Raw genomic sequence first — 26,197 nt, 5'->3', positions numbered from 1 at the left:
GTGTAATGACAATAAAGTTGAATCTAATCTAACCTAATCTAATCTTTTGTTATTTGGTTAGTTAGTTTAAGACATAGGGCAATGGAAGAAATTAAAGTTTGTAATAGATAAATGGGTATGATTTTAACCTTTTATTTTAAGTGGATCAAGCATCAAAAATCAGTCAGTCAGTGACGATGAGCAGCAGCCAGAAGGTATACTTACTGCTATCATTTTAGTACTAAGTATGTAGTGAAAGGGATTTAATGGACCAAACAGCAGCAAGAAACTATCTCAGATTAGCTCACATTGTTTCTTTCGATTAACAATATAGCTTGTACTATTACTACTGTAGGTTATAGATTCCTTTTTTGGATTTCTGATTAAATACACTTGCTTCCTGCATCTAACTGCATGTTACATTTTGTTGCTCATAATTTTTGATCAATTTGACATTTGTCTTTATTTGTGTGCTCTATCATTGGAGACATGTTGTATTTAATTTTAGTAATTTGCTTGAGAGAGAAATTAAAAAGTTGCTTCCCACTTTGATCAGTTTCTGATGTGATTGAATAATGAATCAATAATTTTTTGATTAACATTTATTTAATTTTCATGGCTTTGCATGGTCTAGGTTGCATGCCAGTATAAAACCGGTTGTGCTCAGCAGTGGTTAGTTTAAGACATTGTTGAAATGAGGGACTTCTTTATTTAGCAGGAGTGCCTCTAACATTGAAACTCTTTGGCGTTTCAAGAGCAACAGTCTACAGGATTATGACTGTGTATTCAAAGCATGGCAGGACATCATCAGCAAAGAAGAATAGTGGACGAAATTCAAAAGTTAATAAAACAGACCATCAGACACTACTGTATGAGGGACTGTGTGCAAACAACACAGAACTACTGCAGTAAAAGTGACAGCAGAATGTTACATTCACCTTATAGACCTGTTTCCACAAAAACATTCTGCAGAGAACTTCACAAAGTAACAAACATAAAATGTCTGTTAAAACATCTTTGAAAGATTGCAAGGGAAAGTGATTGAGGTGTTGCTGCATCTTCAGGATGCTCAAAAGGTGAGACAAAGATAAAGACAAAGATGTCCCAAATACATTCTGTGGCTGAGTAACAGGAAATATTTGAAAGGAGCTAATGACTATGAATTCTGAGTTTGGTAGCAGCAGGTTATAGGACAACAGTCTTCGCCAACCCTTCGTTCAGGACAGCATACTGTATGCATTAAGGGTTCATTTGTTGTGATGCCGTTTCCCCAATCCCAGTTGGTGTGGCGAGGAGAGACAGTGTACCGACACCGACCCGGAAGAGGTCTGCAACAATAAAAGAGTGAACGTCGTGTCCACTCCGTGTTGGGGTTTTGGTTGGCATGTCGTTAAAATTGTGGCATGAAGGAAGTGATCGATTCCGCTGTGTATTTCGGTGTTGCTGATTAGTTGCATTTACAACTGTTTGTGTAGAATATTGTTCTGCATATGGGCTGGAAGAGGTAAGAAGGAGTGTGCTCATACATTGTACACCACGTAGTATACTTCTCTGTCTAGATACCTTAGGTAAGGGGCAGGTGTTTCCCCCTGTATTTTAATAGGCAAGGGAAATATAGTGCAGTTAGGATTTGGGGTTCTTTTTTGTTTGTAGATGAGTGTGGCTAAAATAAAGCAGTGTTAGGTAAGCAGGTTTTTTGGTTTTCTGTTTGTTTCTTTTCTTTGGTGCCACCATTAGTAAATAATATTGATGTCATTGTGTACAGCACAGTTAAGAAAAATCAACACAAGTATTGTGTCCACATATGTTATTACTGTTGTTGGTCATTTATGGTTTATTTTTGTACAAAAATTTATTAGCCTTTTCCATCCTTTCCTCAGCCAGCTTGGTAATCATCCATTGCTGACCCTAAGAAATTAACTTGTGGTTGTAACAAGACAATAACATGGTCTTCTTCTTGTAGACACTATGGTTGTGTTTGAGCTACAAGCCTTCTTAAGTGCTTCCTCACTTGAAATGCTGGATGAGTGTGGAAAGGAAGATTTGTTGGCGATTGCTGCTCACTTTAAGATTTCGGTGTCCAGACAATTAGTAAAGAAAGAAAGACATTAAAAAGCTTGTGGTGTAAAAACTCATGGAGTAACATGTTTTAAGTCTGCCAGTTGACCCTGAAACTGTTATTAGCTTAAGCACTACTATTGAAGCCAGAAAATGGGAGTCATTGCACCTTCCTAAGACTAAGGTGACTCTACCTAGGTTTGAGCCATTCTCTCCACAGACCTCTGCATCTCGAGAGAATGCCCATATGAAAGTGCATATACGATGATTAAAACTGGACAAGGAGGAGTGAATTAAGCACAGGCAGGCTGAGTTAAAGCTTGCGATCCGATGAATGGAGATAGAAGTGGAGAGGGAAATTCGGTTACGGGAGTTAGATATGAGGGTGAAGGAGTTCTTCGGTCTATTTCCCAGCCGAGTCAGTTTCCTCTCCCTGTTCCTAAGCCTGAGTCTCTGGCTCCCACTCCAATTGTGCCCAGTCCAGGAGATGCGGTGGTTTCAAGCTCTTATTTTGAAATTACAAAACATATTGGGCTAGTACCGCTTTTAAGAAATACGTTAATTGACACCCACCTCGGAGTGTTTGAGAGAATTGCTAATTCTTTAAAATGGCCAAAGGAATTATAGACATTATTACTACAATGTAAGTTGGTAGGAAAATCCAAGGACGTTTGTTCATCATCGTCTGTACCTGATAGCTTGGATTATGACACAGTGAAAGCTGTGATTGTTGATGCTTATGAGCTTGTCCCTGCAGCTTATTTACTTTTTGAAAGGGACAGATACAAACATGTGAAATTTGCAAGGGAGAAAGCTCTCCTTTTTGATTAGTGCAAACAGTAAAGTTACTAATCAAGAGTTGATGAGAGAATTAATGCTTTTAAAGGACTTAAAAGTTGTTTACCTGAACGAGTTTCTGTTTATTTGAATGAGTGTAATGTCACCACTCTTTCTCAAGCTGCTATGTTATGAGATGAATTTGTTCTAACACATAAGAAGTTGTCTTATCTAGTCCTAAGCAACAGATTCTAGTGGAAGAGAAGCCCAAACCAGAGCAACAGAGACCAGTAAGTCCCCCTGGACATAACAGAACAAAATCACTACCTGCTGAGTGTTTTTATTGTCACACACTTGGCCATGTGGCTGCTGATTGTTTTACTGTGACAGAAAGTTATAATGTTTAGGTCCATATCTAATCAAGGATAAGTTAAGTGAGACTGATTATATCATTGACACTTCAGATCGGAAATGCAAGAGTCGGGTGTGTCACATAAATATGCTGAAGCTATTACTAGATCGTGAAATGTCTGTGGATATTCTTCTAGAACTTGTGCCAGGGGAAAAGAAAACTACTGTAGCAGTAGTATCTATTGCTGAGTCTTCAGACTCTGACAGGCCCATGATTAGCCAATTTCCACCCAGTTATGTGCGAGGCTGATAAACTCCCAACATTTAGAAACTCTTGAGTTGGATACTCTTTTGGTGGTTGCGCATTTACCTGAGCCTCAGTGTAAAGATATTATAGCTTTAATAGGTTAAGGAATTCCCCTACATATTCAGTGATGTATCCACACAGACGTCTACTTAACATTAAAGTAATGTCCTTTAAGACAACATCCCTATCAACTTTATGTGGCCAAATGTGAAATTATGTGTAAAGAGGTGGAATATTTGGTGAAAAATGGTTTAGCGGTTCCTAGTTCTGGTTTGTGGAGCTCACAGGATAGAAAAAAAGCTGTAATTCAATTCAATTCAAGTTTATTTGTATAGCGCTTTTAACAATTTACATTGTCTCAAAGCAGCTTTACAGAACATAAACATGGAACAAAAGTTTAATATAAAGAATAATATAAAGATTAATAGAATACAAAATTCAAAATTAATATTAGATATATTTAGTTCACAATGTGTATGTATTTATCCCTTATGAGCAAGTCTGAGGTGACTCAGGCAGCAGTGGCAAGGAAAAACTCCCTTAGATGGTAAGGAAGAAACCTTGAGAGGAACCAGACTCAAGGGGAACCCATCCTCATATGGGTGACACTGGGGGTGTGATTATAAATATACACTCTGACAAATGTTGTATTGATGCAAAAGATCACATGGAGTTCACATCTCCTCTATAGTATCTCGGAGTCCAACTGGAGCTGGTAGATCTCTAGATGTCTCGGGGTTCTCAGAGTCGGCCTCAGTGGAGGTCCAAAATCTTCATCACACGGAAGACGATCGGAGCTGGTACAATTTATGGATGCCTCGGGATGGGTTGAAAGAGAGAAACAGTGGAAAGAGATTAACATGTCTGTTGTTCATAATATGTGCAAGTCTGATGTAATACGGCACAATATTATGGGATGTATTATGTGTACGCCTGACTAAAAAGATGAGTTTTTAATCTACATTTAAACTGGGAAAGTGTGTCTGAGCCCCGAACACTATCAGGAAGACTGTTCCAAAGTTTAGGAGATAAATATGAAAATGCTTTACCGCATTTAGTAGACTTACATAATCTGGGAACTACCAGAAATCCTGAGTTTTGTGATCTCAGAGAGCGTGAAGAATTGTAACGTGTTAGAAGATTAGTTAGAAACATGGGCGCTAAACCATTAAGAGCCTTGTACACAAGTAGCAGCAGTTTGTAATCAATTCTAAACTTAACAGGTAGCCAGTGTAGAGATGATAAAATTGGGCATCATAGATCATAATCTAGACATGATTCAATAGTTGTGATCTACATATAATTTATTAGTAATGATAGTTAAAATAATGATTGTCATTTTCACCTGTCGTGAAAATAAAGCCTGATAAGCAGGTGTTCAGTGGAGAGACTGTGACTTTCAGCTGTAACGTACAGAGTGCAAAAGACACTGAGTGGACATACAGCTGCTATAATAAAGATTATACAAAGAACCCATACAAAGAAACACAATAGATCAGCATCAGCTCAGTTACAGACTCTGACAGTGATACATACACTTGCAGAGGGATGAGCAGTGACTCTCTGTTCTCAGAGAACAGTGATGCTGTCACACTCACTGTATCAGGTGAGTCTCTGAGGTCATTATTATATCATTTCTGTTTATTATTATACATAAAATATATCAGCGATTTCATCTTTCATGTTTGTTCCAGATTTTTTTCCTTGAATTAAACTGTAACCGAGTCACATTTTTACAGCTTCCTCGTTTCTGTTTACTTTAGATTTTTACTTTTTTTTTTCTTAAAGCCTCAAATTCCCTTCATTTCAAGACAGGCATCAACAACCTATTTGCCTGCCAGTCTGACTTGTGGAACATCATTTAAAATGAAAACAGATCATGTATATTTAATAGAAAATGAGCCCTCAAGCATGAACAGCTTTTATAAATGAAACATAACCATAGATTTAATATTTTTTACATTTATCAATTTTAACTTTATAATCAAGGAACTTGACATTTTGAATCACAATAGATATATATCTAGTATATCTAGCAACCTTGTTTGACCAGTAACAATTGATTGATTGATTGATTGATTGATTGACAAACTATTTCCCCAATGTTTGTTCTGCTTCCCTTTTTAGTAAAGAAAAACATTATTTTAAGTATTCTACATTAATAAATGAACATAATATTAGGAAAAGATGTAGGTTATCTAGATCTATTTATTGATTTTCTGAGACCCATAACATCACAGAGACAGAAGAAATGCTTTTCATTTTAAATTTGATTAGTGCAGCAGTTTATTTTGATTATTTTAAGTAACCTTTATTTAATCAGGCAAAATCTCATCCCCTTTTCAATAGACCTGGGTAAAAAAGCAGCATGCCAAATTTCAACAAGAAAAACAGACAGGCAGATTTGATTTTAAACTTTTACTAATGTGATTTTAAAGTAAACATTCAAATGATTTTTTTTAAAGAAAGAAATAAAAAAGAAAGAGAAAGAAAACCACTAATGTGTGAAAAATGTTTCAGAATATAAGACACAATGTATAAAATATTTGGAAAAGAAATTCACTGGGGCAAGTCAGTGACTTTTATATGTATTTATCTATTTATTTTTAAACAAATTTGTGCATATAAACAACAAGGAACCTTTACAAATAAACACTAACTAATTGCTTAATTAGGCACAAGGATTAAATTAAGATTAAACTGGTTTTGTTGTAAAAGTGAAACAAATACAGCTCTTCATTTTATATCAACAGGAAAACCCAAACCGTCTGTGATTGTGACTCCTCAGAGCTCCGTCTACACTGGAGACACTGTTACTATATTATTGTTTTAATAATTAGTTGTAATAATAACTATATAATATATTTACTTGATTCTGGATATGTTTACATTTTTGTGATCTTTCTATAGCAAGACCAAAGCCTGAAGTGAAAGTACAGCCAGCTGACCATGGCTTTGTGTTTACTGGAGAAAATGTCACTTTCTCATGTGAGATAATGACTGTAGGATCCTGGGTGTATCACTGGTTCAGGAATAAAAAGGAACTCAGTGATGCTAAAGGAAAGCAAATCTACACAATCATCGATGTTAAAGAGTCTCATAATGGTGTTTACACATGTAAAGGAACACAGACATCAGACCCACAATACACAGAGACTAGTGATGCTATTACACTGACTGTATCAGGTGAGTGTGTTTTATGTCACATATTGTCTGTTTCTGTAACAGTAAACAAGTGTATTTTGTATAGAACTGCTTTAAACATATCTTTATAAACACTTAAAGTTGATTTGTAAATGTGGCTGAGAAACACACAGTATATTAGAAGCTCTAATTCCAGCCAAGAGTTCAGATGAATGTAAATCATCTCATTTACTTCTTAAATCATTCATTCATGCATTTTTTCACCGCTTATCCGAACTTCTCGGGTCACGATGGCGCCTGTGCCTATCTCAGGCGTCATCGGGCATCAAGGCAGGATAAACCCTGGACGGTGTGCCAACCCATTGCAGGGCACACACACACACACACACACACACACACACACACACACACACTGGACAATTTTCCAGAGATGCCAGTCAACCTACCATGCATGTCTTTGGACTGGGGGAGGAAACCGGAGTACCCGGAGGAAACCCCCAAGGCACAGGGAGAACATGCAAACTCCACACCCATAAGGCGGAGGCAGGAATAGAACCTCCAACTCTGGAGGTGTGAGGCGAATGTGCTAACCACTAAGCCACCGTGCCCCCACTTCTTAAATCATTTACTGATAATAATCCACATGAATAGAAGATTCACATTGTATAGTGACAAACTATTTCTCCAAAGTTTACTCTGTATCTTAGTTTCTTATTATTATTTTAATTAGGATATACTAATAAAGTAACGTAACATTAAGAAAAGATGTTATTCTAGTACATCTGAGACCAGTAACATCACAGAGACAGAAAAAATGCTTTACATTTTATCTGATTAGTGCAGTAAAGATTACATTACTGCTGAACTGTGTGTTTCTTCTCTAACAGAAAAACCTAAAACTGAACTCACAACATTATAAGATGTGTAAATATAATTGGATAAATTCAGTGGAAGTGTTTGAAAGAAGCAATATGGCTTCATATAAATATGGCATAATTTAAGAGGTGTGGTCAGATGTGTTATTGATTATTTGATTTAACTTTATTTAACGAGGTAAAATCTCACTGAGATTAAAATTCCAAATTTCAAGAGACCTGGGCAAGACATCGGCATGCCAAATTTCAACAAGCAAAACAGACATGCAGTTATACAACAGAGTTAGCATGGCATCTGAGCATCCCAAAATGTTGACCTGAAAATTTCTTCATGTAGAAAACTGACACACAAACATTGTATATTTTTCTTTTTGTTTTTTGTTAAAAAATAAAAATAAAAAATTCTAAAATGGCATAAAGTAAGCTCAAATTATGTTTGGATGTTTCTAATTTAATGATTTTCTATATTTTCAGATGTGCATAGATAAGTTGGAACATCTCAGTGTTCATGTTAATTGTGACAGGAAAAGCAGACGTATGATGGATGGATGAATGGATGGATGAAATGCCCCACAGCTCTGCTTAAATGAAGCACTGATAGATTATATCTGTATTAATGTTGTTTTATGTGTTAAATGTGTAAATAAACAGGTGATTACGGTAGACTGGAAATACAGAATGTTACTTAGACTTCTTAGAACATATTAACTATTCTGATTGTAGTGACACATTTTTACTGAGTTATTTATATTGTTACAAATATTTGACATTAATTTGACTTTGAATTCTTCTTTATTTAAAAATCAAGATGATTCCTGTCATGATTTTAAACTTTCACTACTGTGATTTTACAGTAAGCAGTTAAATGACTGAATAAGATTTTTTTTTTTTAAAGAAAAAAAAAAGAAAAAAAAAAAGCCGTTAATGTGTGTAATATGGTTCAGAATATGAGACACAATTTATAAATGATGCTGGAAAATAAATTCACTGGGGCAATTCAGTGACCTTTATATATCAGTTCAATGTTTGTATATTTATTTTTAAGCAATTTTCTGCATATAAACAACGTGGAACTTTTACAAATAAACACTGTAACTAAGTGCTTAATTAGGCACAAAGATTAAATTACTGGTTATGTTGTAAGAGTGAATCAAATACTTCTATTCATCATTTTATATCAACAGGAAAACCCAAACCGACTGTGATTGTGACTCCTCAGAGCTCCGTCTACACTGGAGACAATGTTACTCTGAGCTGTAATCTGGTGTCCACTGGGTGGACTTTTCTCTGGCACGAAGGTCAGAAACAGAATCCCCTGTCCAGTAGAGGCTCAGACACCAAAACACACACTGTGACCGTCTCTAATGAAGGACAAGTAAATTACTACTGTAAAGCACACAGAGGAAACTACAACACAGCGATGAGTGAAACAGCCACAATTACAGTGAGAGGTGTGTCATGTTTTCTACTTTTATGCTACAGGTTTAATGTTGGGAAAACAATGAAAACCTAATTATTTTATTATTTTAATAATTATTTGTAATAATATAACTATATAATATATTTACTTGATTTTGGATATGTTTACATTATTGTGATCTTTCTATAGCAAGACCAAAGCCTGAAGTGAAAGTACAGCCAGATGACCATGGCACTGTGTTTACTGGAGAAACTGTCACTTTCTCATGTGAGATAATGACTGTAGGATCCTGGGTGTATCAGTGGTTCAGGGATAATAATGAACTCAGAGATGCTAAAGGAAAGAAAATCTACAGAATCATTGATGTTAAAGAGTCTCATAAAGGTGTTTACACATGTAAAGGAACACAGTCATCAGACCCACAATACACAGAGACTAGTGATGCTGTTACACTGACTGTATCAGGTGAGTGTGTTTTATGTCACATATTGTCTGTTTCTGTAACATTGTGGGTGTCTTTCAGACAAACCCGCGGCCACCAGCACGCCTCCTTATAGGCTTTTGGTAATGTAACTGCAATTAGAGCAACTCGTGACACGTGTTCACGTCTCTGTTTAAGGGCCTGAGTTTTGGCGCTCAGTGTGCGGACAGAGTGTGTGTCAGAGTAGAGTGGTGACACGTATCGGAGCTTGTAGCGCTCTAACATCTTATATATATATATATATGTACTTATATATGTACTTATATCTTATATATATATATATATATATATATATATATATATATATATATATATATATATACTAATAGGAGTTAGGAAAAGAATTTCCTATTGAGTTTCAGCGTGGTGAGACTTATCAGAGCTGTATAATAAGCACTAGGAGGTTGAAATGAAGAAGATTTTGATTGACTTTCATCAACAATAGCACCCTCAGGACCTTTCAATGGCTCCTCTTCCATTTCATCTTCCATTTCATCGACCGAATCCCCTGCTTCTCCCAACTCGTCTTCCATCTCCTCCATCAACATGGCCAATGGATGGCTCTTTCTGGCCCTTACATCAGTCTGCTGCTCCTCTGAACATTACTTAATAAGTATTTGGGAGCACTTTTCCACTCCGTCAGCTTACATGTCAACACCGTCAGACAAAAGAGTTGACGTCTGACGGAGTTGACAAAACAATATGTTTTTTCAACTTAATCATGTCTAATAAATGGTAGCCATTTTGATTTTCCTCAGTGGTCAAGTGCCACTAAACTAAACCAAAATACCAACTTTTATTTCAAAATTCTTGATTAAGATCATCCCTATTTTGAAGACAGTGTTGACACATAAAAGCTGTGACCATGGGGATTTCAACTTGTTTACTGAATATTTAAAAAAAAATTTTAAACTTACGAGGCCATGTGTTGGACTGCTGCATCCATCAACAGACAAAATTCAAAGGGGGTCCTCAGGGTTAAAGCTGACCAAAATATGCCTGATTTATATCGAATTTGAAAAATATCTGACGTAAAATATATAAATATATTTGACATATAAAAAATATATTTGACATGAATTGATGACAGATTTTGAAAGGCTGTTGTTAATGTATAAAATAATGTAATGTTCACTTTAAGTATTTTGTGATATTTTATTAAGCCATGCAATTAACCTCATATTCATATTTGTGCATTTTGGGCATTTTAAAACACTTTTTTTTTTGCAGTTTGATACTATGACCTCTACAAAGGACTAGTTCATTTGCATGGGCATTCATAGTACAGTGCCGGTATTTTATAAAATTACTATGAAATAACATAAATATATACAAAACTAAGGGTCTAAACATACACAAGTCTTTCATATCCAAGCCTTTTTAAATGAAACAATGGGGGACATGTTTTGTCCCTTATCTCAAGAATCAGTGAGATATATATATATATATATATATATATATATATATATATATATATATATATATATATATATATAATATATATATTAGTCACAATCCAAGCCCCTGCACATTTCCCTTTATATTAATTTATACCGTTTAAATCCTGTCATCACTCTTTATTCAGCCACACGCATTCTCTATCAGGACGCCTGTCTGATTCAGTACTCGAGTGGATACAGGGCCTCATCCGATTCTCCCTCCCTTGTGAATTTGGCTTAGAAACACACAGTATGTTAGAAGCTCTGATTCCTGCTAAAAATTCACTTATGTAAATCATCTTATTTACTTCTTAAATCATTTAGAATCAGAATCAGGTTTATTTGGTTCTAACTATTTACTGATAATAAACAACACAACTCTGTTTCTTAGTTTTTATTATTATTGTAAATACTGTAGGCTACACTAATAAAGTAACAATACTAAGAAAAATGCAGACCTAGTTATTGTTTTTCTGTGACCAGTAACATCACAAAGACAGAAAAAATGCTTTTCATTTTAAATCTGATTAGTGCAGTAAAGATTACATTATTTGTGTTTGTTCTCTAACAGAAAAATCTAAACATGAACTTACAACAGTATAAGATGTGTAAATATAATAAATTATAAAATTTACTGAAGTAAATTCAGTAAAAGTGTTTGATAGAAATGACATGACTTCATTCATGTTTCTTCATACATGGGGAATCAGAATCTAACAGTAAATAAGTCATGTGTAGATTTGCATTTTGTGTTTTATTTTTTATCCAAATTAGTTGTTTAGCTTCATCACAGAGACAGTAATAATGTTTCACTGTAGAAGTGATTAGTGTAGTAAAAACTTCACATTCTGAACTGTTTCATTTCTAAAAGAAAAACCTAAACCTCAACTCACATCAAGCTTTAAAGGAGCTGTACTGAGAGGAAACTCAGTGACTCTGTACTGTACACTGACACCACAGTCTGCTGGATGGAAGTTTTACTGGTCCAACTATACACAGAGCCATTGGACTGAGACTGAGACTACATCAGACACCTACAACATCAGCTCAGATAATGTCTATGACAAAATGCAGTACAGGTGCAGAGGTGGAAGAGGAAACCCAGTCTACTACACAGACTACAGTAATGAACTCTCACTAACAGTTATTGGTGAGTAAGAGACTTTCTGTTAAGTGATTCTGCACAACACTGAACATATAAACAAGTGAATACAGTCAGAATATAGCAACATTTACACAGCTACTTACAGAGAAAACTTTCAGATAAATCATTGTATTAAAGTTAAAGAGAGACAGTGTGAACACGGCTGAGCAGGACTGGTGTGAGGTGAGCTGGTAAATAAAAAAGTGACAAAACACTAGTTTAACTTTGGTAGAAAATGTAAGCAAAACCTGTAAATCTCATTTAAGAAGCTGCTTGATGAATTTACTGCTACAGAAACATCAAAATACTCAAGTCGAGACCTGCTTGAGTGTGAATGAATGAAGAGGACAAGGGTCCAACTTTTATAGTGATACACTTGAAAAGAACACAATCAAATAAACAATTTATACTCAGTCATTCGATTTGTATCTTTTATGTGCAGTTTCTTGTTCACTTGCTGACATTCAGACTTTCTGAAGATGTCTCATTTTATTAAAATAAACAGGATTATTAAACACAAAGTATTTCAGACAATAAATTGTGTTGAAGATACAGTCTGTACAGAATCCTGATTATTTTTAGGTCTGAGTCTATATTAAACTTGTGATCTACATTTACTTCATCAGTGGTGATTGTTGTCTGACAGAGTTTCATCATTTACATGTGAGCTGATATACTGTATCTACACTCTGAATGGTTATCTACAGAATAGAAACTGTAATGATTTGTTTGTTTCTTACAGAGGGTCCTAAACCTACAGTGACTATAAACCCTGATACTCAGGTGTTCATAGAAGAGATTGTGACTTTCAGGTGTGATGTACAGAAAGGAAGAGACACTGAGTGGACGTACGACTTGTTTAGGGACAGTAACACATTGTACCCATATTCCACATCAAAGGAGTTCAGCATCAGATTTGATGAAGACTCACATCGTGGTCAATACACCTGCAGAGGGAGGAGGACAAGTGACTCTCAGATGTCACAGATGAGTGATCCGGTTACACTCTCTGTATCAGGTGAGTCTGTTGATGAATGTTATAACTTTTATGTAAAAAGTATCACTAGTTTTAGATTTTTGTCCAGTTTGTATCTTATGAAAAAAATAGTCTAATTGTTATGGTTTTACAGCATTATTTTTATTTTATTTTCTTCCTCTTTTAAAATAACTGGTTCTTTTGATTTCTAAAGAATCACCACAACATATTAGATATTCCGATGCTGTGACATTTTTCCTGGGATATTACTTAAGTTGCTAGAAAGAAACCTGACATTTATGAGCCACACATAATTATTCACCTAATATTTAATCTGAATCTGTTATGATTTTATACTGAAAATATTTAAATGATTGAATGAGATTTTAAAACAATACTAATGTCTGCAGTATGGCTTATAATATAAGGCACAATTTATAAACATCATCAAAATCAAATTAACAGTTTGACCATCATTTTAATTCTATTTATTCAATGTACTGAATAAAAACTATGTAAAGAATAACAACAATGCAATCTTTTAAAACAACACTATATACACTGCTTACATAATTAGTGGTCAGGTCGTCATTGTAAATGAGAATTGGTTCTCAATTTACTCACCTGGTTAAATAAAGAAAGTATAATAGGGTATTTATGTTTGTCATGAATAATTTTACTTCTGAAGAAATACACAGCTAACATAGCTTATATTTTGTTTCCTTTCACAAAAAATTTAGCAAAAACGTTTAACAAATAAAGTGAGATCTGTCTCTCCCAGGAGAATTAGAACTTTCTCAAATATCTGTGTGAACAGTTATTACAGTATAATATTATTATAAGAATTTTCTCCACTTGTTTCAAAGTGAAATATCAAACAAGAAAAGTTTAAACAAAATACAGCATCAAATAAGTAATGTTTTTGACTTTACATAGTATTCAGTGGCCAGCATAGACATCCTTCTTTTCAGTAACATTCATTAGCCTCTCATACATAGAAATAGTGCCTTTATTTGTTCAAAACTTATTTTAGCTGAAGCAGACACCACAGCCTCACAGATATATAAAGAGAGCAATCGCAGAGACACAAGGAACAGGTGTGCAGAGGCGGAACAGATTAAAGATAAGGTGTGGCAAACAAAAACAAAAGCACATGGCACAAGACAAAGCCTGCCAGAACATCCCCCTGGTCTTTAGACAGGAAAAAAGTCCAAGCCGTCCATGACAAGTCAGGACGAGAGGAACAAGATTTAAACCACAATGGACACACAGAGAGATCAAAACCAGAAACCCAAACTATATCAAAACCAGAAATCTACAGAGAAGAATTCCAAAGGGTGTCACAAGACATAGTGAAAGGGCAAAACAAGGTCAAAAACAGAAAATAGAACCATTTAACGTAAATAAATAAATAAACAAAAACCCTCAGGGCACTAAAGGCACAGAATAATCCAACAAAGTGTGGAAAGGTACACAGCTATATATACCAGTAGCAATGAGTGTGGAAGATAGGGAACAGGGGTGCCAGCACTTCTGCAATGAGGATGTCAGACCGAGATCAAAACTCTGCGTTGGTATTCCGAAGTTTAAGAGTGAATAAGGTATAGGTATAGAAGGTATAGAACGGGGGCATAGAAGCCTTTATTATTGCATATACATTACAGCACAGTGGAATTCTTTTCTTCACATACCCCAACTGAGGAGGTTGAGGTCAGAGTGCAGGGGCAGATATGATACAGTTCCCCTGGAGCAGGGAGGGTTGAGGGTCTTGCTCAAGGGCCCAGCAATGGCAGCTTGGCTGTGCTGGGCCTTGAACCCCGATCATCCGATCAACAACCCAGAGCCTCAACCATTTGAGACACCACTGCCCCATAATTCATTCATAATTCATGTGACAATAAATCCTAACTTTGAAGAAAAATAAATTAAGATTAATCTGTTTGGCTGTACACCATGCGTCCACTACTACACCCTTGAGCAAGGCTCTTAACCTTCAATTGTATGAATAAGTACAGTAGTAATCAGTAGTAGGAATTGTACAGTAGTAATCAAAACCCTCAGTTGTATGAAAATAAAATAAAATGTATGTTGCTCTGAATAAGGGCATCTGCCAAATTTAATCCAGGATCTGAACCTTGGGTCGAGTATGAACTGCTTTTTCAGGATCAAGTGATGTTAGTACCTCTGGGGTATTGGGGGGGGGGGGTTGGACATGTTCAGAGGAGCGAGAGTGAGTATATTGGTAGGAGAATGTTGGACATGGAGCTGCCAGGCAGGAGGCAAAGAGGAAGGCTAAAGAGGAGGTATATGGATGTAATTAATGAGGATACGAAGCTAGTGGGTGTAAGTGTTGAGGATGCAGAAGATAGGGATAGGTGGAGAGATGATTAGCTGTGGCAACCCCTGAAGGGAAAAGCCGAAAGAAGAAGATGATCTACTGACCAATAACTATTTATATATTTGTTTATTTATTACAACTTCCTTATGCATTTTTAACTGGGCTACAAACAGAAGAATAGGATACACTAGTAAAATAACGTAATATTAAGAAAAGATGTACGTCTAGTTATTGTTTTTCTGATAACAGTAACATTCTAAATCTGATTAGTGCAGTAAAGACTACATTACTGCTGAACTGTATGTTTCTTTCTTAACAGAAATCCCTAACACTGAACTCACAACATTATAAGATGTGTAAATATAACTGGATAAATTCAGTGTTTGATAGAAGTGAAATGGCTTCATTTATATGAGATAATTTAAGTTGTGTGGTCAGATGTTTTATTGATCATTTGATTTAACTTTATTTAACAAGGTAAAATCTCACTTAGTTTAAAAATCCAATTTTCAAGAGACCTGGGGTCTCATTTATAAAACTGTGCGTAGGATCCCTACTAAAAGTTTACGTACGCCCAAAAGCCAAAAATGGCGTACACCAAAAAAATTTCCGATTTATAAAACTGTACACCTGTAAGCAATGTTACCTTTATAAATCACAGATCACCCGCAGATGTGCGTACGTGAATCAGCCTCAAATCCTGCCCTGTACACGCCCATTTTTAACCATAAATAGTCAAAGCAAATCACTGCACGGGCACGAGAGTGGACTTCGTTATAATGAGTTTCCTCTGCGCTCTGTGTGTGTTTAAAAATGGGGTGAGGAGCAGCGTCTCGGGTAGCCACTGTCACCTGCAGGTCATAATTATCTTTTATTTATATATAATTATATATTTATTATATAATTATATATAAAAGCAACATTGTTATAATTATATTAAAAACAAAATTGTTACATTTTCTACTTTTTACTATTGTTAAACTCACCAAGAAGCCAGACATCACGTACTGCGCCTGCATTTAGTCTGGCTTCTTGGTGAGTTTAACAATAGTAAAAAGTAGAAAATGTAACAATTTTGTTTTTAATATAATTATAACAATGTTGCTTTTATATATAATTATATAATAAATATAATTATATATAAATAAAAGATAATTATGACCTGCAGGTGACAGTGGCTACATATGTTTGTGAGGGTCATGTTGGAGTCACATATGATTTGCACATTAATAGAATGCACATGCTTTCTATTAACATAAGCAAATTCATTTTCAGATGGTGCCCTTATAGCAACATGAGCGCAGTCAATTGCGCCAATTACATTTGGGAAACCAGACATTGCTGCAAATTGCATTTTAATTTCAGCCTGTTCTCGCATATTACGGTATACCATTCAAAACGACAGTTATTATGGCACTCAGGGACGGCTGTGATATACCAGACCTATTTGGGTGAGATGATAGATTCCAATAGAATTATTTCAAAAAAGGTATTAGAGACAAAGTTGAGGATTACTTATAGTTTTTTTATATAAATAATTTACCTGTCTGCCAATTCCCACTGGAAACAGCCGGTTGCCAAGAATCCCAGAGTGGTGAGGACTTGTATTTGTACTGGGAGGGCATGGTTCCGGCATGTTGCCCTCTCTAATACTGGATTCAACACATAGATCTAAGAGCACAGCTCTAGGGATTCTAAATCAGCTTAGCCAGAAATCATCATGGTCCCTGAAAACTCGTTCTCTCCTTATTCTGCCATTGGCGTAATCAGTGCAAGCAGTGCCATCATGAAGCATTACATACCCTGATCACCGGAGGATTTATATGTTTAGACTGATCGTTAACACCTTGACAAAATCACAGAACTAATTTGTGGGCGAAAATTTAAGACGCAAATGTTATAGTGAGCACATATATATGCTTCTTCATGACGGTTTTGTAATGAACACCATAATAGTTAGGACCGATGATGAGTAGTGATTGTGCTTCATGACTGTATTTGCAGACTTTGGCATTTTATGATATATGTACATTAAGGAAAATGTTTCGTTTTTACACTGTGTTCTGCAGTTCTCTAATAAAAGGGTATTTCGTGCTATTCTGTATCACATGTAGTCGCACCATCTCCTCCTGCGCTCCCGTTGTGGACAATGTGACTGTAAGGCAGCGCTGATTATTCATTCATTCATTCAACTTCTACCGCTTATCCGAACTACTCGGGTCACGAGGAGCCTGTGATTATCCTCAGGCGTCATTGGGCATCAAGGCAGGATACACCCTGGACAGAGTAGCGCTGATTATTATTATTATTATTATTATTTTAAATACATTTTGAATTATGTTTGGATTTTACTAGATGTATATAGCCTAAAACAATCGGCACAAATAACAAATGTTGGATTTAATCTTCATGATAATGTGGATATAACGTATGAAATGGAGTGAAAATTAAATGTCATTAATTCTTATAATCGCTCACATGAATTTTCTACAACCTAACTTCAGTTCACGACCTCACCATCTGTGTCGCCAATTCCCTTTGTCTCCATGGTTTTGCAGCACTGTTTGTTTTACCCAAATATGTTGTGTTAAAATAACACACATACATTTCATTCCCCATCAGAACACTACTGTATTGCGTTTAATTAACTTAAAATGTGTCATGTTCCACTATACGTAATAATCAGTCGTTAAACTAACGTAAAGCGTTTAATTTCGCGATTCAAAAAACCGGAAGTGATGATTTCCAACGTATTGGATGAAGACGGCGCGAAAGAGGGAAGATGGTGAATGGTGTCAGACGAGGTTTTTGGAAAGCACTTTGAAACGGTGAGTGTAAATAGTCTAATATATAGAAATCTTTCTGACAATAAATGATTACTCTAAAACCGATGTTTGTTTAATGTTAATAAGTTTACTAAATGTTAAGTGCAAATTTTTTTCTCATTTGCTGTCCGTTCACAGTAACATGAGCTATTTCTGTCAGGTCACATTTAATAACGTTAGCCGTGTTATATGTTCCCAGTTACAAAGTTTGTATTTTGCTGGCATAAGTTTTTTTCTGTTGGTTCATATAAGCATGTATGTATGTATGTATGTATGTATGTACACGTGCTTGTTGCTAACGCTAGCATATGTCTGAGGTGATTTTTTTTTCGTCGGTTCATACAAGCGTGTATGTATGTACACGTGCTTGTTGCTAACGTTAGCATATGTCTGAGGTGATTTTTTTCCGTCGGTTTATACAAGCGTGTATGTATGTACACGTGCTTGTTGCTAACGTTAGCATATGTCTGAGGTGATTTTTTTTCCGTCGGTTTATACAAGCGTGTATGTATGTACACGTGCTTGTTGCTAACGTTAGCATATGTCTGAGGTGATTTTTTTTCCGTCGGTTTATACAAGCGTGTATGTATGTACTATATGTATGTATATATCCACTCTAGGATACAGGCAATGCCACTGCAGAGGAGGCGATCCAGGATATATGGCATTTAATAATTGTTAGACATCGTTACACTACCATCTGGACATTTTGGTTGCATGTTTGATTTCTTTTTTTTTTTTTTCTTGTAAATGTATTTTATTTAATTGTAGTTATCTTGTTAGCCGAGTTTTAATTTTCACCTTCTGACTTTGTTTTTGAATCAAAAGACTGCAAAGTTATTTTAGATAATCTTATATTTTGCTTAAGAATTTTGCACATGTTCAAAGACTCTTTAATATATTGACTGAGCAGGCTGTTTAAAACACTGTTTATTGCAAGTTTGGCAAATACAGCTTTATAAATTGTTACATTTCTTTGTGGGTTGTTTTACAATCACACAAACAAATGCTGTTTTGAAGGGCATAACTTTAAATCGAAATCATTGAGTAACAGTAACAAAAGCCAATTGGATGGAACCACTGTCCATAATTTAATTGAGTTATTTGAAACTAATCTCCTTGTGTTGGCTGAATTAAACCTGTTTGGCCAATTTTAAATAAACAAAATTATGTCCAGTTAACTTAAACAGTTTAAATTACAAGGAAGCAATTCCATTGATTTGTTTGGACATTACTTTTTTACATAGATTCATCCCTATTCTGTTGTGTTGTCACAACACAAGAAGTTTACATAGATTCAAAACCTTCCATTAATGTTAATGAAACGCAAGTTGCTTGTGTGGAACCACTGTACATAATTGAATTAAGTAAGATGAACAAATCTTTTTTTTGAGTGTACGCACGTCTCAAAGTTTGCTTATAGGTGCGCACATTTTTCCGTCAAGTTTGTTTTTTATAGATCACAACCTTTGCGCGAAAACTGGCGTACGCACAAAACGGGGCTGGAAATGTGCGTACGCCAGTTTTCGCGCAAAGGTTGTGATCTATAAAAAACAAACTTGACGGGAAAATGTGCGCACCTATAAGCAAACTTTGAGACCCCTTATAAGCACGCTTTATAAATCAGACCCCTGGACAAGACATCAGCATGCTAAATTTCAACAAGCAAAACAGACAAGCAGTGATACAGCTCAGTGTTCATGTTAATTGTGACAGGAAAAGCAGAAGTATGATGGATGTATGAATGGATGGATGAAATGCCCCACAACTCCGGTTAAATGAAGCACTGTTATTAAAATTAGAACACACTTATCACAGGTCAGCATGACCAGAGTGGGGAGAACATTCCTTTCGACAGAGAAAGAGAAATGTGGAAAGAAAATGAAAACAAGCACAAAAATTAATTAACAAAGAAAATTCATTTCAGCATTATTATTATTTAAATAGTGACAAATGTTTGACATTAATTTCACATTTAGTTCTTCTTTACTTTATAGTCAAGATGATTCCTGTCATGATTTTCAACTTTCACTACTGTGATTTTACAGTAAACAGTTAAATGGATTTTTTTTTTTTTTTTTTTTAATTTTTTTAAGAAATAAGAAAAGAAACCACGGTGGCTTAGAGGTTAGCACGTTCGTGTCACACCTCCAGGGTTGGGGGGTTCGATTCCCGCCTCCGCCTTGTGTATGTGGAGTTTGCATGTTCTCCCCGTGCCTCGGGGGTTTCCTCCGGGTACTCTGGTTTCCTCCCCCGGTCCAAAGACATACATGGTAGGTTGATTGGCATCTCGGGAAAATTGTCCGTAGTGAGCGTATGAGAGTGTGTGCCCTGTGATGGGTTGGCACTCCGTCCAGGGTGTATCCTGCCTTGATGATTGATGACGCCTGAGATAGGCACAGGCTCCCGTGACCCGAGAAGTTCGGATAAGCGGTAGAAGATGAATGAATTATATTTAGACATCGTATACTCTATATCTGAGTTCAGTTTTAGGTTTTAGGTTTTTCTGTTAGAGAACAAACACAAATAATCTAATCTTTAAAACACTAATCAAATTAAAAATGTGAAGCATTGTTTCTGTCTCTGTGATGTTACTGTTCTCAGAAAAACAATAACTAGACTTGTAACTGTACATATTTTCTTAATATTGTAACTTTACTGGTGTAGCCTAGTTAAAAAATGAATGAATGAATGAATGAAGAAAAGAAAAAGACATTAAACTCTTACGGGCCGCCGTGCCGTGCACGGCACGGAAGTAGAAGTGACCACTAGGGGATGACCCAGAAACAAGCTTCAATTCAACTTTAAAAGCATCAAATCCTCCAAAAACACGAAAAAACCTATTTACCTAGTAAAGTTTATACTCTCAATAATTTTTTAATCCCACACACAAAGCATAATATGATTCACAGCCTTCATACAATTAGAAAAAATTTTTGGACAAAACTGACCTAGGTGGCGCTATACCGGTTTTTCCCTTACCTTTAGACGCATCTCTTTCTTCACTGGGGTAATATATTCCAACACAAATAATCCACAAAAATCCACACAGGTCCAAGGAATTGAAATCTTTTTGTAAGCCTTTTAATCCAAAACGCTCTGGTCGCGCCGCAAATATTCCGTTAGTGTTCTGAAAACTGGAAACAGAAGTGCGCCATCATCTCGTTTTGCCGCTCTAACTCCTAATTGGGATATTCAAATTCAAAGGCTACGCCCAAGTTATAGCCCAAGTCCTAACGAATCAAATAAGCCCTCATTTGAGCCAATCGGTTCTTGTATGGCAGAGATAGACGGCTGGGAAGCCAATGGTGGCATGACCTCATTTTTGGGAACCCGCATTTGACTGACAATTACTCCTTCCAATAGCAATGAAATGGGCTGGGACCTATACAGCCGTTTAGCCAATAAGCAGAAGATTCCAACGGTATATGACATGCCGTATGTTCGTTGACTGTGTCTGCGTGAACTGGATGCGCAGAAGAATTCTTGCGTAATCCCTGACCTTTTGTCCCTCTCACAGCTCAGGGTGTCAAGTTACAGGCCTGTTTTCACACCAGAGTGATAGAGAGAGAGTCTAGGCTTGTTTATGGCTTGTCAGACTGAGCCTGCAGCCTTTTATTTCAAAGTTATATAGTAAACAAGTACACAAAAACGCTGCACCCGACAACCAGGGCCGTAGAAAAATATTCATATAAAATCCATTTTTGGGTCTTTTGACTTGAAATTTTTTTGGTGAAAGCCAAGAAATGTGGCTATGACTCTCAGTTGTTATTTGGTCCCTAACATGTTCCAGAAAAATAAGATTAATCAGTTTATCAGAAAAACAACCCAGGCGGACAGGAAAATCTGCATTCAAACCCCTGTAACTTAGGCCTAGAATCAATCTGAAACTAGTTTCTGAAACTAGAGAATTTCTTCTTTCAAATGAGACCAGGCTCACCCCTGTGTGTTAAAGTATGTGGGAGCTGTACCACTTTTTGTTGGACAATGGATATAGGCGGAGGTGTGTAATATGGTTCAGAATTTGAGACAATTTATAACAGATGCGGATAAATTCACTGAGGCAATTCAGTGACCTTTATATATCAGTTCAATGTTTATTTTTTATTTTTAAACAATTTTTTTTCCATACAGTATAAACAATGTGGAACCTTTGCAAATAAACACTGTAACTAATTGCTTAATTAGGCATAACGATTAAATTACTGGTAAAAGTAAAAGTGAATCAAATACAGCTCTTCATCATTTTATATCAACAGGAAAACCCAAACCGTCTGTAATTGTGACTCCTCAGAGCTCCGTCTACACTGAAGACACTGTTACACTGAGCTGTAATCTGATGTCCACTGGATGGACTTTTCTCTGGTACAAAGATCAGAAACAGAATCCCCTGTCCCCTGAAGGCTCAGACACCAACACACACACTGTGAGAGTCTCTAATAAAGGACAAGTAAATTACTTCTGTATAGCATGCAGAGGAAACTACTACAACTACAACTACAACTACTACCAGTACTACTACTACTCAGAGTGGAGTGAACCAGCCACAATTACAGTGAGAGGTGTGTCATGTTTTCTACTTTTACAATACAGGTTTAATGATAAGAAGACAATGAAAACCTAATTCTTTTATTGTTTCAATAATTATTTGTAATAATATAAATATATAATATATTTACTTGATTCTGGATGTTTACATTTTTGTGATATTTATATAGCAAGACCAAAGCCTGAAGTGAAAGTACAGCCAGCTGACCATGGCTTTGTGTTTACTGGAGAAACTGTTACTTTCTCATGTGAGATAAAGACTAGAGGATCCTGGGAGTATCACTGGTTCAGGGATAATAATGAACTCATTGATGCTAAAGGAAAGAAAATCTACAAAATCATTGATGTTAAAGAGTCTCATAAAGGTGTTTACACATGTAATGGTACACAGTCATCAGACCCACAATACACAGAGACTAGTGATGCTGTTACACTGACTGTATCAGGTGAGTGTGATTTATGTCACATATTGTCTGTTTCTGTAACATCGTGGGTGTCTTTCAGACAAACCCGCGGCCACCAACATGCCTCTATATAGGCAATTAGCGTTACTCGTGACACATGTTCACGCCTCTATTTAACACTAGCTTTGCTAAACCTGCGCAATTTTGCTTAAAATCCCTGGACCTCACACCTACCAGCATCCCTACAGCTCCATTGTTCTCCTCCTTTTGTTGTGCAAACGGCCCCATCACCTGTGAGGCCTGGCTCATTTGCATTTGTTCACTCAGAGTAACTCAGATCCAAGCCAGGCCAAACCTCTGTCTGTGACAGAAACCTTCAAGGCCTATCTATACAAAATAGTCTGTTTAATTTATATAAAAAAATTGTGTGCTAAGGTTTGTCATTGCCATAGTACATATCAGAATTATACAACCCTTGTGCAGACCTGGGGTCTATTTGACTCATCTGGAAAGTTTAATGGGTCATAACTTGGGTTTCCTTCCACATATTTGCCTGAAATTTACCAAGATTGTTCCAAATTATGAACTTTGCAAGTAAAATTAATCTTGTCCTCCCGGGTCAATTTGACCCGGTCACTTTTAGTGGGGCAATTGGTCACACTTTTGCCCTTTTCAGCGCAATGAACATACATACAGACACAAAAATGTACACACAAAATGTCCACTAACACACGCACCCAAAACACACACTCACACACTACACACACACACACACACATACAAACTGGGCATTGCATCTCATTAGGTCTCCAGAAAAAAAAGCTGCACATTTGTAAATATTTCACTTTTGAAATGCCTTTGCCAAGCAGAGGGCAAAATATGATCTGCCGAAACACACACACACACACACACACACACACACACACACACACACACACACACAGACAGAGATGTTGTGTTTTCATATTCAAATCATATTTGTTTTCTCTCTTTTATTCATGAATTTAGTTGCTTTAGTAAGCTTTGACCTGGGGATGTTTGACATACACCAGCCAGTGGTTATCCAAAATAATATTTAATAATTTCTACTTATTTTACTTAAAATCATGGCATAATATCATGAGGTTTATTGTTTATAACTTAAATATAATAAAAAGCATAAGATGTGTAAAGGAAGTTTTATTCACAATAAATTATGCCAAGTTTTTGAGTGGTGTGTGTGTGTGTGTGTGTGTGTGTGTGTATGTGTGTGTGTGTGGTCCGTTTTTGGGTGATCAGATGGCATCTGGTAGGCAAAATAGACATAAGTGTAAAATGTTCAAAATGTAAGCTGATCACACAGAATGGTGATCATTGTAGAATATTTACTTTATAAGCATTCAAGTCAATTTGACCTGGAAAAAACAGGTTTTATTATTTACTGACATTGTAAATGGTCAAAATGGTTTCAAAATAATCTCCTGGCTTTCAAAGAGACATTGCCAAGAGATGGATTCATTTCAATTATACAACACCTTCTAACAGACAAATTTGCTGCGGTCTCCGACATCTGGACATGCTTCAACAAAAACTGTGCTGAGAGTTTCACTCCAGGAAAACACATGAACATAGATGAACAACTGTTCCCTACCATGGTTTGTTGTCCATTCATACAGTATATCGCAACCAAGCCAGACAAATTTGGGATCAAGTTCTGGATGGCCACGGATTTGGAGACCAAATATGTCTGCAATGCATCTCCTTCCTTGGGAAAGTACCCCAGTCGCCCAGGGTCCAGCTTGCGCAGTGAAGCACAAGCGATTTGCTACTGCACTGGACATTCCAATGTCCTCCTCTACCCACACAGTGCCGTCTTTTGTCGTCTGGCTCAGACAGGGCTTCCCAGTACCACGGTGCAATCTTCTGTGGAGGCATGTTGGGTACTTGTTCTCAAAATTCCTTTTGGTGTTATAATTCATTGATGGCCAATGAAAATGAAATTACATCATTTTATTCTGTATGTGTAAGAACATGTCAAAAGCCATGGACCATAACTTCACTCAGCTTATGACATTTGTCTACAAACATACGTTGGAAACTGAAGTGTTAGCAAGTTTTCATTTTATTCATGTATTAGCAACTTTTCATTCTTTCCCAAGTAAGGGATGTCTCATAAACACTCCTCTTCATGTCTCATACACACTCTTACTGTTCCAAACACACTCCTCATGTCTCATACACACTCCTCTGCTAGGCAAAGGCATAGCAAAAGTGTATCAAAAGGCATAATGAAATGCAATGCCCAATTTGTGTGTGTGTGTGTGAGTGTGTGTTTTGGGTGCGTGTGTTAGTGGACATTTTATGTGTGCATTTTTGTGTCTGTACAGGTATGTATGTTCATTGCGCTGAAAAAGGTAAAAGTGTGACCTATTGCCCCACTAAATGTGCCCGGGTCAAATTGACCCGGGAGGACAAGATTAATTTTACTTGCAAAGTTCATAATTTGGAACAATCCTGGTAAATTTCAGGCAAATATGTGGAAGGAAACCCAAGTTATGACACATTAAACTTTCCAGATGAGTCAAATAGAGGTCTGCACAAGGGTTATATAAATATGATATGTACTATGGCAATGACAAACCTTAGCGCACACAATTTTTTTATATAGATTAAACAGACTATTTTGTATAGATAGGCCTTGAAGGTTTCCGTCACAGACAGAGGTTTGGCCTGGCTTGGATCTGAGCTACTCTGAGTGAACAAATGCAAATGAGCCAGGCCTCACAGGTGATGGGGCCGTTTGCACAACAAAAGTAGGGCTGAAGAACTGTGAAAATCTCAACAGGGGTGAATCACACCTTGGGACCTGCACCAGAAAATTTAAGAGCCTGAGCTTTGGCACACGGACAGAGTGTGTGTCAGAGTAGAGCGGTGATACATATCGGAGCGTGTGGCGCTCTAACAGCTTACATATATACTAATAGGAGTTAGGAAAAGAATTTCCGATTGAGTTTCAGCGCGGTGAGACGTATCAGAGCTGTATAATAAACACTAGGAGGTCAAACTGAAGAAGATTTTGATTGAGTTTCATAGTGGTAACCTGTATCAGAGCACAGGTCGCTCAGGGACTTTTTACACCTGGTCACTTCATG

The 26,197-nt window shown here is 36.4% G+C and overlaps 2 protein-coding genes across 2 annotated transcripts in view; one reads left to right on the top strand and one right to left on the bottom strand.

Annotated features, from left to right (window-relative positions):
- The window catches only part of LOC113645368 (titin-like), a 1,056,738-nt gene that overhangs the window by 507,403 nt on the left and 523,138 nt on the right, over positions 1 to 26,197 (top strand). The window contains exons 12-14 of the mRNA XM_047818848.1: positions 8,676 to 8,942; positions 9,101 to 9,376; positions 11,703 to 11,981. Coding sequence (XP_047674804.1) covers positions 8,676 to 8,942; positions 9,101 to 9,376; positions 11,703 to 11,981 — 822 coding nt within the window. The remainder of the gene's footprint in view (positions 1 to 8,675; positions 8,943 to 9,100; positions 9,377 to 11,702; positions 11,982 to 26,197) is intronic.
- LOC113643804 (immunoglobulin superfamily member 1-like) overlaps positions 1 to 26,197 on the bottom strand; it is a 789,004-nt gene that overhangs the window by 316,653 nt on the left and 446,154 nt on the right. The gene's annotated exons all lie outside the window — the stretch shown is intronic.

Source organism: Tachysurus fulvidraco, chromosome 1 (genome assembly GCF_022655615.1).
Source record: "Tachysurus fulvidraco isolate hzauxx_2018 chromosome 1, HZAU_PFXX_2.0, whole genome shotgun sequence".
In the NCBI taxonomy this organism is placed as follows: domain Eukaryota; kingdom Metazoa; phylum Chordata; class Actinopteri; order Siluriformes; family Bagridae; genus Tachysurus; species Tachysurus fulvidraco.
The sequence above is the reverse complement of the archived record's forward strand: the minus strand, read 5'-3'. Positions and strand labels throughout refer to the sequence as shown.